The 13444-nt window shown below is 51.6% G+C and overlaps 1 protein-coding gene across 2 annotated transcripts; it reads right to left on the minus strand.

Moving 5' to 3' along the window:
• Positions 1–1448: 1448 nt before the first annotated feature.
• TOB2 (transducer of ERBB2, 2) lies at positions 1449–10265 on the minus strand. Of its 2 annotated transcripts, none has more exons than XM_062492227.1 (2): positions 10030–10265; positions 1449–5883 (listed from the first exon to the last, which is right to left on the minus strand). In XM_062492227.1, exon 2 carries the CDS (start codon positions 5795–5797, stop codon positions 4775–4777), a length of 1023 nt encoding a protein of 340 aa, XP_062348211.1. In that variant the 5' UTR covers positions 5798–5883; positions 10030–10265; the 3' UTR covers positions 1449–4774. The 2 variants fall into 2 exon arrangements, with proteins under 2 accessions (XP_062348211.1, XP_062348212.1); XM_062492228.1 differs by lacking the exon at positions 10030–10265 and adding an exon at positions 6271–6289.
• Between the last annotated feature and the right edge of the window lie 3179 nt (positions 10266–13444).

Genomic DNA, 13444 nt, shown 5'->3' on the forward strand with positions numbered 1-13444 from the left:
CTCTTCACACTCCCTGAGACACCACAGTGGCAAATACTTTGAGAGGAGCTAGGCTATACTAAACCTCTTCCCTAATCCCTGCCCAGGCTGTGCAGCTAGCAGCTGTAAACCAACTCCAGGCCCTACCTGTGCCCAAAAAGGGAAAGGCTCCATGCCTCCCTACGTCACAGCTGAGCAAATGCAGGACAGGGATCAGGAAGGCACACAGTCACCCTCGATTTTCCATTTCCAGAAACATGTCTAAGGGCAAGCATTTGTGCGTGCTTTAGATGAACGATTACAAGGGGTTTGAGACACAAAGGGGAAAAAAATAGTTTTGTTGTTGCCTAGTGGAGTGTGACAGGCACGTGGCACACAGTAGGCATGAGCAGCAGCCCAGTTCCTGGGGCTCGCAAAACCAAGGGCACAGCAAGCTCTCCTAGGAAGAAATTTAGGCTAGAGGGACTGAGGGGGCACGAGTAAGGATGCTAGTGAGAGTCAGCTCCAGGTCCTTGTTTCGTTTTCTCAAGGACATTCAGAGCAGCTCCCTTCAACAGCTTTTTAAGGAGGCAGCATGGGGAACTTGAGGCACCCATCAAACAGGAGGTAGCAGGAGCATGGCGGGGCTGGAGAAGCTGGGTCACACAGCCAGTGGCACATGTGGGGCACAACGCATTTCAGCACCTTCCTCAGCCATCTCTTACTAAAAAAGGAGATGCTCTCTTGAACAGAAATTCTGGTTGAAACTGAGCAATGAGAGTTTACAAAGAAAGAGAAACAAAATCAGACTACTATCACTGCTGCATGTTATCATACCCAGCCTCGAGCCCACCCCATCATGGGAAGTCTCCTTGGATGAGCACTCACAACAGGTAGGACAGAGCCTGCACACATACCTTGATTTGCTTATCAAGTACCTCAGCCACTCCAGGATAAACACAAACCGGGGTGTGCAGATGCGAAATAAATCAACCCAAAAATCAGCACATCTCTGCAAGAAACACCATCCACCCCATGTAGCGACATCAGAGGGTTCCTAACCTGGCGTTACAGGTGATGGTCCTAATGAGCTGCCACCGAATCTGGGCATTTTAGGAACTCTGCTGCTTGACTGAAAGCTCCCAAAGCACCACACCAAAGCACCCTCCTCTCCCCCAGGGAGGAGAGCCAGTTCTCCTCCCCCTGCTCCAGGGAGCTGAATCATGCCAGGAGCAGGGATGGCCAGGCACATCGCCACTTTTTCCTATGTACTGCTATTCTTGGCAGCAGGAGAGGTGACTGAGACAGCTGTCCTGGCCATGTTGCACAATCCTGGGCATCACCAAGCTATTCCTAATGCTGTGAAACCAGGACCTTATCTGCAAAGATGACACTGAGCACCAGTTCATCCAAAGGCAGGAACTTTTTTACCCAAAACCAGGCATGTCCGAGGCATTCTCTGCACTGAGCACACACCACACGACAAACGGTTATTATATCATGCTTTTAATACAAACTTAAAAAAATCTGGAACAATAGAAACTGTACAGATTTCATCAACCTTTTTGTGGGTTTTTTTGTTTGTTTTTAACTAAATCTCTAGACACACCAATATCCCGTTCCAAAATATTGCACAACATTCTGAATACAAAACTCTGATTGTATTCCTCCTTCGCTAAAGGAAAAAAAAAAAAAGGAAAAAAAAAAGAAAAAAACAGAAACCCCCTGGTTCCCTCTCTCAGTAGTCCCCTTCTCCAAAAAGCCCCAAGCAGAGCACATGCAGAAACCCTCCACTTGGAGACATACAGACTTATGTCCTCTTTCACTCCTCTCCCACAAGGCAACTGTCAATTCACTTCTTGGAGAGGGGCGGGAGGAAAGGGAGGCTGAGTGGGGAGAAAGGAATCTTCACCACTTCTTTTTTTTTAAAGTTTTTTTCCTGAAAAAATATTTTTCTCTCCTCTTTTTAAGAAAAAATCTTGAAAAGAAAAAAATTACATTTTTTACGTTAGAAATATACATATATTATATATACCTCTTACATTTTACAAATGTAGCAAATTATTCAATACAAACAGACATCAACAAAAAGAACATAAACCCATAAAAAATAAAAGTTAAAAAAAAATCTTCTCTCTTCTCTTCCTAAGAAACCAGGTAAATTAGTGCAGGTTTTTAAAAAATAAAATTGAAGCTGAACGCCTACATCCAAGACTAGAAAAGACCTGAAAAGGCCATTAGTTTCCATTGCTGCCTGATGCTGGAGGAACATTTCTGAAGCACGCTTTTTTCCTTTTAAGATGCAAAGAGGTTGGTCCCTCTTCTTTTCCTCCTTCCACTCACACCACTATTTTTAAAGCAGGTATAATACGTGTGGCAGGGCAAAGCAGCATCAAAGCTTCACACACATAAGCAGGTGGACAGGGGACATCCCCACTTCTTCCCTCCTTCCCTGTGCTGAAGGAGAGCACGTTGTCTCATGGCAGCAGCTCGCAGGTGGCTCTGCCAGATGTGGAGACAGTAGGGGGGGAACCGGACTAGACCCTGCCATCAGGGGCTGAGCACCTCTCAGAGTCCAGTACAGCATGTGGGGTGGCACCCAGCAGCATCCTGTTGGGGAGGACTCCATGGCAGTGGTAGCATCCATTAAAAGCAGTGGGTTCAAAGGAAAGAAAAAAAGGGAAACACAACAGCTGGGCCATTCCTCACCAACTTGTCCTAGTCTGGAAACCTGCAGGGTTGAGGTTGTGGGCACCAGCTTTGGGGAAAAGTGGCTGGGTTCTGCTCTCCTCACCCACCTGCTGCATTGGTCATAGCTCAATAGCAAGCAGCCTGCTTGGGAACCCATGCTGAGCACAAGGTCAGGACCATGCGCCCCCATCACCCATCAAGGGGAAGCGTGCACTGGAAACTCTCCTTGGAGAGCTCTGGGCAGAGACAGTCTCCCTGGGACAGCCCATTACCTTCTGTAAATGCTCACTGGCAACACAACTACAAAAGGGCAAGAGTGCCTGCATCTCAGGAGAGGGAGCAGGAAAAGCACATGGCCAAGCTCATCTCACCTCAAAGAGATTTCTTGAAAGAGCACATTGGTTCCACAAGTGCAGTAGGGGTAGATTTCAGGCTGTGCTCCAAGAAGCATCATTATAAGAAAACCAAACCTCAAGTTTGGGAAGCAGCGAAAGCTTATTTTTCATTTAAACTGAGAACTTCTAAGACTGGAGTTTCATCATCGCCATCTCTCTCCTCTTTGCACACTTCCATGTTCACACAGCAGCCTCCAAGGAGACCTCCCTTCCCACCTAAAAAGCCTCCACCCTGCCTGGACATGAAGCAGCCCTCCTTTGGGTTTCTGTGAAGGCAGGTTTTGGAGTCCTCAACACAGAAGGGATCAGAAGCTGAACAGCCATTACTACCTGACTCCAGTACATCATCCTGGAGAAAGCTGCAGAATCCCAGATCTCATCCCCACTGTGAAGAAGCACTATACATTCACAGCCTGAGATGGCCACTTGCCTTTGGAGAGCCCATCCCAGCTCTGCCCTAAGCTTGCTACTGTCCATGCTGATATGATCTGGCTGGAATGAGGAATTTATGATGCTTCCTTTTCTCACTGGATCAGTCACCTCCTCATGCTTCTCCAGAAAGGCAAGGGAAGGGATTTACTCAGGTGCATACCTGGCTGAAAGCATAAACCCTTATTCTACCACTCAAGACAGCAGCTTCAACAACATCACCTTATCTTCCTGAAAAGTTGCACTGCCTCACTAACTAAAAAGGAAGGAATTTCCTCTCTGAGACAAGAAGATAAATTCACAGCAGATAATGAGAACTCTGACCTCTGAGGCCCACCCCAAGTGAATGCTGGCCCCTGCTGCTGGGGAAAACATCTGAGAAGTGAGGGCAAGATCCAGGTGGGGTCCAGCTGGTTCAGTGCCTCCTCCCCCAAGCCACAGAGAGAGGCAGGGGGTGTTTCTACACCACAGGGGCTTGACTGGACAGCCCTGAGAGAGCATAAAAAGGACCTCTTGCTCACTTACAGAAAGGTCCAAAAACCAGAGCCACTAAGCTCAAAGCACTGTCCCCTTGTAGCCACAGCTGGAAGTGCAGATGAGGAAGGGAACAGGAAGAAGTCATTTCACAGTAATGCTCTGCCCTGTGACGTGCTGGGAGATGGTCAAGGAGAAGAGTTAGTGCTTTTCAGCACACAGAACAGCTGATGCCAGCTTGGGCTTGAGCCACAGCAGCACAATGGTCTGCACCCATGGGCACAGGCGACATGCTCTGTCTGCATGCAGAGCTCTAAGAGAAAAAGCAAGCTCATCCACCCATTCTGGCTAGCCTGCAAAAAGAGTGTGTGTGTGTCCTCACCAACACTGACGCATCCTCTTCTTGTCCCTCCTCCAGCACGGTGGTATGAAGATGACATCCCTACACCCAGGTGGAAGGACCCTGTGTCCAGCATGGGGCAGGGGGTGGTGCAGGGAATCAGGAGCATTGTGACCTACAGTTGCACCAGTCCTGGGCCAGGGTGGGGGAAGGGGGAAAACAAACAAAAAGCCCAAGACTCATTTCAAGGAGTAAAAAAAGTGAGTAGGAAAAAAGCACAGGTACTGAGTTAAAAAACAATTCAGTGCTTCAGGAGTATTACCAGCACAGCGCAACAACACTGAGCTCTCTCTTTTCCCAAGAACCTATATTTGTAAGATTTTAATATTTTTTGTATATTTCTATTTTTCTTTTCTCTCCCTCTTGTTTGTTTTGTTCTTGTTTCCCCCCTCCCTCCCTGCCCCAAAATACTCTCCTTCCTTTGTATTCAGTTGGCCAGGACGACGGGCTGGAACGACTGGCTAGGATACTGCATGGCATTCAGGTTGTAGCTGAGTCCTTCCACGAAGGGAGACTTCTCCAAAAAGAGGCTATTGGTGCTGCCACTGAAGACCTGAGCCATATCAAAGGTACCACCTGTGCTGGCATTGAACTGCGATGCTGGCGGGATGCTGCTGGCCTGGCTCTCACTGGCAACGCCATCGAAGAAGAGACTGCTGGCTCCTGGCGAGGCGCCACTGTAAACGAACTCCTTGGCATTGGGGGAGAGCTGTGACTGTGGGGCTTGGCTCCCAGCACTCCCGACGAAGTTCAGAGAGTGCATAGACAGGGAGAGGCCCTTGTGCTTCAGCAGGTTGGTGGTGGGAGACCTGACCATTCTCGGCTGCTGCACAGCTCCTGCTCCACCACCCCCTCCTCCGGCTCCTCCACCCTTCTTCATCTTGGTCGAGCCGAACTTGGTGGCAGCAAAAGTGGCAGTAGTGAAAGTGATGGGCTGCGCAGAGCGAGGGATGAAGGTGGGGCTGGGTGACTGGCCAAAGGAGGGGGATGGAGAGTTGGACAGTGAGTTGTCCTGGCTGCCGATAGGGACAAATACCTGGGCGTCAGGGTTGAAGCTGCTCTTGATTTCTTTGTCCAGCTCTGTGGCACTGCAGCCCTCGCTGTCATCTAGGTAGAGAACCTTAACAGAGCCCTTCTCACCGATCTGGTAGGAAACCTCAAAAGGATCAATCCACACACTCAGCTCTTCTGGCACATTGGCACGCACATCCTCCACAGCCAGCCCGCTCCGCTTGGCCGCCAGCTCCACCACCGGATCCACCGTCTCTCCTATATGAACACAGCGATAGCCAGATCCCTTCAGAGGTTTCTCTGGGTACCAGTGACCCTCATACTTCTTCTTCAGCAGGCGCTCTAGCTCCTCACCAAACAGGTCTGCCCGCCTCCGAGGGAGCTTGTTGTACAGGTATGAGATGATAAAGTTAAGAGCAACTTTGATCTCCAGATGCATACTCTCTTCCCAGCGAGCAAGTCAGAGCAGTGTATTAAAAGTGACAAAATGACAGAAACATAGACAAGTTTTGACTCCAAATAGACCTAGGGAAAGAGAGAAAAGGATGGATGAAGACTAGATAAGACAACTCTCCACCTGTTGAGATAAACAACTGTGCCTTTTAATGAACAAAGCAGAATGAGCAGTTTGCACAAATACTAACAAGTAATGCTCTCTAGGAGAGTCACCACAAATCTACTGGTCCTCAAAACAGAGGGATGCTGATTATGAGAATTCTCCCTGTTGTTCCTCTTTCAAAAGAAATAAGGGTGTAGCCACCACCAGCACACAAGTACGCACATCACACGCGCCTCACTGCCAAGCGCTGCTGCTGTAACCCGGCAGGCCACTGTCTGCTCTGGCAGAGCTCTGTCAGCACATCTAACATGCTTCTCCTGCCCTGGCACTTGGCTGCTTCCAGCACAGCTCACCTGCATCAGCCTCTCTGGAGCACAAGTGCAGCACCTGAACAGCCTCGTGACTCGCTCAGCAGCTTTGTGCAGGGACCTGCTCATGCTCAGGACAGCAGGGCCAGCCTCTCCTCCGGGAGGCTGGGTGGTTGTGCCGAGTGCCACGTCCTGCTGGCACAAGCGCAGAAGGGATGAGAAGGAACAAGGGAGGGTACTGGGGCACCAGCTGCCAGCCCATGTTTACTATCCCCTTGACTGGCAGGCACATTTCTTACTAAGTGTACCCAGTTGAGACTCTGCCTAGCTGCAAGCATAAAATCTCAGTTTAAGTCTGCTGAGGGGGGAGAGTGGGACAGTAAATGTGCATAGGGTCACAAAATACACATAGGCCAACAGCCTGTCCAATGCAGTTCACATTGCTTGTCTCTGCACAAATGGAAAATGAACTCCGCCAGGATCAGGTACCTACTTAATAAAAACTTAAATTGCTTGCCAAAGATTGAAGTAATCCTCCCTCCTCTCTCTCTCTCTGCCTTGTGAGGAAGTCTCCGAAATGGAGAGAACCCACAAAAGCACAATGCAAAACCACAACACTCAACTCTCCCATTATACACAGATTTGCAAACAATGTTTGTCTGGGTACAAAAAAAAAAAACAAACCCAAACCAGGTATGTCAGCACTACACTCTGTCACTCATCCAAAGGAGATGAATCCCACAGATATCTTAAGAGGAAGCACACTTCCAGTAGCCTCCACGCCTCTCCAGGGGAAAGAAGAATATCCAGTTTTTAATTGGCAGCTTAGTCAGAGGCTGCTCTGTCTTCAGCTGCCCTCACCTTGCTCAAAGAGACACACTGTGTTCAACTGTCTTCCTAAAATGGGCTTTAGGGATAGTCTTGCACAGCACTCAAGCCAATGTTTATGATGTGTGAAAATTATTTGGGGGTGGAGCACAAACTTACGTAGTCAGCGTTCCCCTGAAAAATGCCAGCAGAACAAGCAGGTATCCGTGCTGACCTAAGTCAGGAGGAACTGAAAAACTGACCAGACTTGTTTGCTTGGTCTAGTTTAGTGGACAGGAAGGATCAAATAATTTTAAAGAAGCTCTCAAATATTTTGAAGTTTTACTGCAAAGAAAAGGGATGCAGATTCTATGCTTTTTCTGTACTACTCCGTGTTCACAGAGGCTTAGCTTTAGGAAGATGGTAACCAGAAACAGATCCCACACCTTCGATCTGCCAACAAGGAGGCCAGTTCTGGAAGGAACCCCCTTTGGGTTTGACTCAGCAACATAAAAACACACAGGAACAAGGGAGTGGAAAAGAAGTCTGGCATTTAAAACCTGCTTTAAGGAATTACTGTACTGTAATAAAGTCTGGTAGGTCACTGCAACCTGACCAAGTCCAAATAAGAACAGATGAACACCAAAGAAATAAGTAACCACAGTTTTTCTAAGAACAGTTAAGAGGCCATTTTCAGAAGGCAAAAGTCCTGGCACAGAGACAAAGCCTTTTCCACAGAAATTAAGTTAAAGTAAACCCCAAAAGAGCACACCAAAACCTTAACAAGAGCTTGTATAGACTGTACTACCTCAAGGGAGGATTACATGGAGCTCTCTAACTTCTTTGGCTTTGAGACATTTAAAAGAGAAGACACCTTGGAATCCCAGCAAGTTAAGCAGGAAGAGAACAGTGAGTTTGTAAGCCTTTTATCTTGTGATAAATTCTAATCCGGATGCAAAATCTATTAAGAAATGAGATACTAAAGACTGGGAGAGGAACAGCAGCCAAAATTTGTTAACATCCTATTTGCTGTACAAATGTCTCAATATATATTGAGGACACCAGCTCCTCACCAACTTTTTGCAGAAAGCAGTGAGGAGGTACAATTATACGTTATCTCCTTTTTTATTTTCTCCCGTTTTCCTAAAAAGAGAATGCTCTGTACCTTGTTTATGGAAAAGGTAAGTTAATGAGCCTAATAACACCAACAGCTGCCAAGGTAGTGGCATATAACCAATACCTGCTAAAGGGACAAAAAAAAAAAGTCGCTGGCTCCTCAGGTTGTTGACATGGCAAGATGTGCTCCAGTAGGATCCCCTCAGTTCTTTCTACTGGACTGAAATCTGACAAAATAATTTTTTAAAAATTAAAAAAAAAAACAAACCCAAACCCACCAAAATTCAGCTGAAGCAGAATGGCTCCGGGAAAAGAAACTACTGTATATCAATTGTAAGAGGTGTTCTGAGCAATCTTCCATAAAGACCAGCATTTTCAAAGTAAAGGCTTACTGTACGTGGGCAGAACACCGAGATGCTGTCAGGAAACAAAGAGCTGTTTCTCTGCTCTGCGGAGGGAAGGCAGGAGCCCCCTCAGACTCCCCGTTTATCGGTATACTGACGGGGAGAGGCCAGACCATCACTTGCAACAGCGAAGAGCAAACACGAGAACGATTCCCTCTCTTCCAGGCTACACCAACACGGGAGGTGACCTTGCGGCCATCCCCCTTTGAGCCCCCGAAGGAGGCCCGGCCCTGGGCTGGCCACCGCCTCGGGACTTAAACAGACGGCGACCACCGCGGTCCCACAGCCGGACACGCCCGTCTGGAACGAGAGCGTCCTTCCCAGCACCCCGCCAAGGGCAGCGGAGAGGCTCCCCCCCGCCAGACGAACGGCTCCGCGGGGACGAGCCCCGTTTCCCCCCCCGCCTCGATCCCCGGTATCACGACCAGCTCCGGTGCCCGGTCAGCCCCGGAACTCCGGGAGCTGTAGTCCTCGCCCCACCTCCCCGCCCCGCGACCTACTTCTCTCCGGACTGCGGCTCCCGGCGCGCCCCGCGCCCGGCCCGGCGCGTTCCCCCGGCGGGGCAGGGCACAAAATTTTCCAGGGCACATGCGCGCTGGGGCCCGCCCGCCCTTCCCGGCGCTGCCCACGGCCGGGAACACGCCCCGCGGCCCGGGACCGCTGGGCAGCCGCCCCCTTCTCCCCTTCCCCTCCCTCCATCTCGGCAGGGACGGATGGCCGCGTCCCCATCCCGCAGCAGCTTCCACCTCACGGCTGCGGGACGGGCCCGTGAGGCCAGAAGTCCTTCCGTCCCTCTCCCCCGCCCCCAGTTGCTTGTCCCCTTCGCCCCAGTGGGGCACGCGAGGTCGCAAACAAGGCTCCCAACAGAGCGGCCGGATGGATAGGGATGTGTCAATAAGAGCGAGCTCCTGGCCCCGCACACCCAGCGCGGCACGGCAGATCGGGGTGTCCGGGGGAGACGGGAGGATGGGGGGGAGGGGGGGGGGGAGAGAACCCAGCCCAGCCCCGACAGCGCCTTTGTTGTCGCCGGGATTCCCCCCCCTCGGAGCTCTTCGCGCACTAAAGGGAACACCCCGGCGACATCCCCCTTTGCCTAGAGCCCAAGCTACTCACAGCCACCCTCGGGCCCAGCCTGCCTTTTTTGGGGCTCCTAGGGCTGGGGCTGAGCCGCATCCCGCTCCCGCCCCCCCTTCCCCCGGCCCCTCAAACTAGGCTGTAGGGAACAAAATAGTAACTGGAGCACTGCAAAGCGTCCCCGACCCAGTGACTTTCACCCCCATTCTTCTCCCCTGAAGCCCCATTAATCCCCCCGGGGACCATATCCTCACAGTGACTCCATAGACGGGCAGATCGCTGCCCCTGGTGAGGAGAGGGACGATGAGCCCCCTCAGACCGAGACCACAAAGACGACGCGCGCTGGAGGGTTCCCGGCCCAAGGAGGGGTGTGGGGGAGGGAAACACCCCCGGCCTCACTTACTTCGTCCTCGGCTCCAGGGCCGGTGGCTGCTGTCGGCTGTCGCGAGGGCCGAGGGCGCTGCCGGCGGGTCCCTGCTGTGCTCCGTCTCTTCCGTCCCCTCCCTCCCTTTTCCCCGACGGCGCGGGGCGGACCCGGTGATGTGGTGCGGACGCTGCTGCTGCACCCCCAGAGCCGCCCGCGCCCTGGCCCCGAGTGAGCCAACTCACGGCAAACTTTCACCCTTAGCAACCTCTCGGCGCACGGATCCGCTCCCGCCCCGCGTGATGCGGCCGCGGGGGGCGGGCCGGGACTACTTCCCCCTCCCGTCGCCGTTCGCAGCGCCCCAGGATGGACGGGGCGGGGGGGCAGGCCAGTCAAGTCCTCTCGGGCCCCGGGAGTAACCCGGATCCGAGCTCAAGGGAAGGACGGAGGGGATCGCTGCCTTAGCGGGGATTGACCTGAGGATTCTCCCAAGCGGTTTAGCCTGAGACGACGGGGGGCTTGGGAAGGGAATGGAACAGAGCGCGGACGGTCGGGACCGGCCGGCGTGGTCCCCGCCCACCGTGGGTACGGCCAAAGCCCAGCTCGGTGGCCGGGCCAGCCCCGGGACTCCCGGAGGGGCTTGGGGCCCGCACGCCTCAAGCAGGTCTGCGAAGACCCCCCCCGTGGTGGAGCCCCCGCCCCGCTACAGTGGAGGAGCTCGGGGAGACGTGCCCACGGGAAATTCCGGCTCCCTCCATCGTTGCAAAGCCCTCGGGATTCCCGGTCCCCGAGGAGAGCCCGGGGAGGTGCGAGCGCATCTCCCCGGGGAACAACGGGGCAAGGCCAAACCAGGTGGGCTAGTGTCACCGTGGGGAGGACAGCGGCAGCACAGCCACCTCCGAGGCCCCGAGACGGGCACGGGTTCCCCGCCTCCCGGACTATTTTGTTCCTGTACGCCTGTATCCCTCCGCCTCCAACAGAGCAGGGCCGGCCCCGCCGCGGCGGAGACGAGAAACCCGCAACGTGCGCGAGCGCCGGCCGTGCTAAAAATAACTGCGTCGTGTTAGCAACAGCCTTGCCATTGGCTGGCCGGGCCCGGCGGCGCCTTCGGATTGGAACGCTGCCTCAGCCAGTGAGCCAAAGGGGGTGTGCGCGGTGGGCGCTACCGGGCGCGGCGCGGGGGCTGCCGGGAGATGTAGTCACTGGGGCGGCTCGCGGCCTGCTCCGTTCTGGGCGCTCACACCGCACCGCGGGGCGTTCGCGGGTGCGGGCAGGACTCGGGGTTACGGGCTGTCCTGGGGAACGACAACCACGGTGATGGTCATCCCTGGGACCACTGGCCGATGGCGGCACCTCCATCGTCAAAGGCTGAGCTGCACTGCCCACTGGCAAGCTGAAGGCGCTCTCAGCAAGCACACAAACAGACCCGCACCCTTCAGAAATTATTTCAAAGCAGACCCATTACTAGTTCCAGGAAAATGAACATACAGGCTCAGGCCGTGTATGTTACAGTCCAAGGTCACACCACCTTCCACGCACATCGCTTGGAAAAGCTGCTTTCTGTCCACACATAAAGCAGCTTTTGACCCAAGTAACATTCAAAACTAGTAGAAGGGACACCAAGAACACTGCTCCCAGGCTCTCCCAGCCACGTATCCTGCATTTTCCTCAGTGCTGACACAGGCAGAGGTTGACACAGGCATTACCACAGTCCCTGGTGCAGCCGGGGTAGCTGGCCTGGCAACCACCTCCCAAGTGCAAAAATACAAAGTTCATCTCTTGCCCCATTTCCACAACAGTCCTCAGCCTCTGTCTGGGTTTGGTTTGTCCTCCCCATTCAGGAACATTTTACCCCAGGTACTGCCTTTGCCACAGAAGAACATTTGTTTTGAGGCCAGCCAACACCATGTGCTAAGAAATCTATTAATGGTCCTTCCCAGCCACAGCAACCAGCCTTGCTCATTTTCCCACTGATTACAGAAAAAAACAATAACTTTTGAAGTTGGTTTTTCCTCTGCAGGGGAAGAGGAAAGAGAAGGGGAAAATTTATGAGAACTATTATGAGCAGCCTTATTTTCATCACTCCTATTTTAAAAGGAATTTAGTTACAAAATAACCTTTTTTTTTTACCAATTATTCCCTTGCTTTGCTGGAAACAAAATCATACTGTCAGCCAGAGATCAGGAAATTAAAATGACTGAGCTATTTTTAGCATCATTAAGCAAAAAAAAGGCAATTACATTTCTAAAATTCTATTATTGTTATAATAAGGTGTTACTAAGAGGGTGTCACATATTAGGGCTCTTTAAAATACCTGTGCTTTGAGCAAGCTCTTTTAATTACGGCGTCGCCCTTGTACACATGCAGGCAGAGGAATTCTGTCACAGTATCTGCTCCTGCATTCTCAGCCATTTGGCTATTATGTCAAAGCAAAGCTCCTGTGTCACATGTGCATGGGGAGGGAAACAATTGCCAAGCCACTGGGACAGAGCTCGTTTGGTTGGGTTATTTAATACCAAGGAAGGGGAGTCAGTATAATTGGGCATAATTAATATTGCTATACCCTGAATCCTCTGTACATTCAATTCAGATGACAACCCCAAGGAAATGAAAAATTCTTTCCTGCTATTGAAAGAGGCAAACATCTCCAGCTGATGTCTCTAATGAGAAAATAACAGCTCCTGCGCAGATAAGGTTTCAGAAGCGAGATTTTGCCCATGCAGCTCCCCCAGGAAAAGCTCGCAGGCAGATTCCAGACCTCCATCTACCTTTTCTTTTTGTTTTGCCTCTTTTTGAAGAAAAGTAATGCTTGGGGCTCAAGGGCTTTGTCAAGACAAGGTCTAGGTGGTTCAGGGAACTGGATGTGTGTTACAGAGCTATTTGCTGAGCTCAGCTGTAGCTGTGGCTGGCAGTTGGTCTGAAGGGGTGTGTAACAGGGAACACCTACATTCAGAACACAGCAATGCCTTGTTAGTACTGGCAACAGAGGCCCATTTCTTAATAGGCCAAGAGGTCCCATGTTCTCTCCTTCAATGTAAATATTTAAAATTAAAGGAGTTTGGTTTTTTTAAACTTATTATGCAACATTTTAATTAAAAAAAAACAAAAAAAAAAGACACTACCTAGAAAAGTAATGGCAGGAAGACACATTTAGCTCCTTACACTAGGATTTAAAGACAGCACGCTGGGGGTTCAGCTGCCACGTTGACAAAGCTGTCTCTGTCTCTCCCACCCTTCCCTGCTGATGCCACGCAAGTACTTCGCAGCTGGCAGCCAGGGAGCCCCTGAATGTGGCTGCATACAACTCCATGAACTGATGAAGCCCTCCCAAAGCTTGGCCTGCACAAGCAGGATGTATCTTGTCTCATTTTCCCCCTGTGGGGGGAAGCTTGCCCTTTTTAGCATGTGCTCTGGTCTCCAGTACTGCAAGGCAATCTCCTTCTCCTGGATAAGT

Source organism: Cinclus cinclus, chromosome 4, assembly GCF_963662255.1.
Source record: "Cinclus cinclus chromosome 4, bCinCin1.1, whole genome shotgun sequence".
Taxonomy (NCBI): domain Eukaryota; kingdom Metazoa; phylum Chordata; class Aves; order Passeriformes; family Cinclidae; genus Cinclus; species Cinclus cinclus.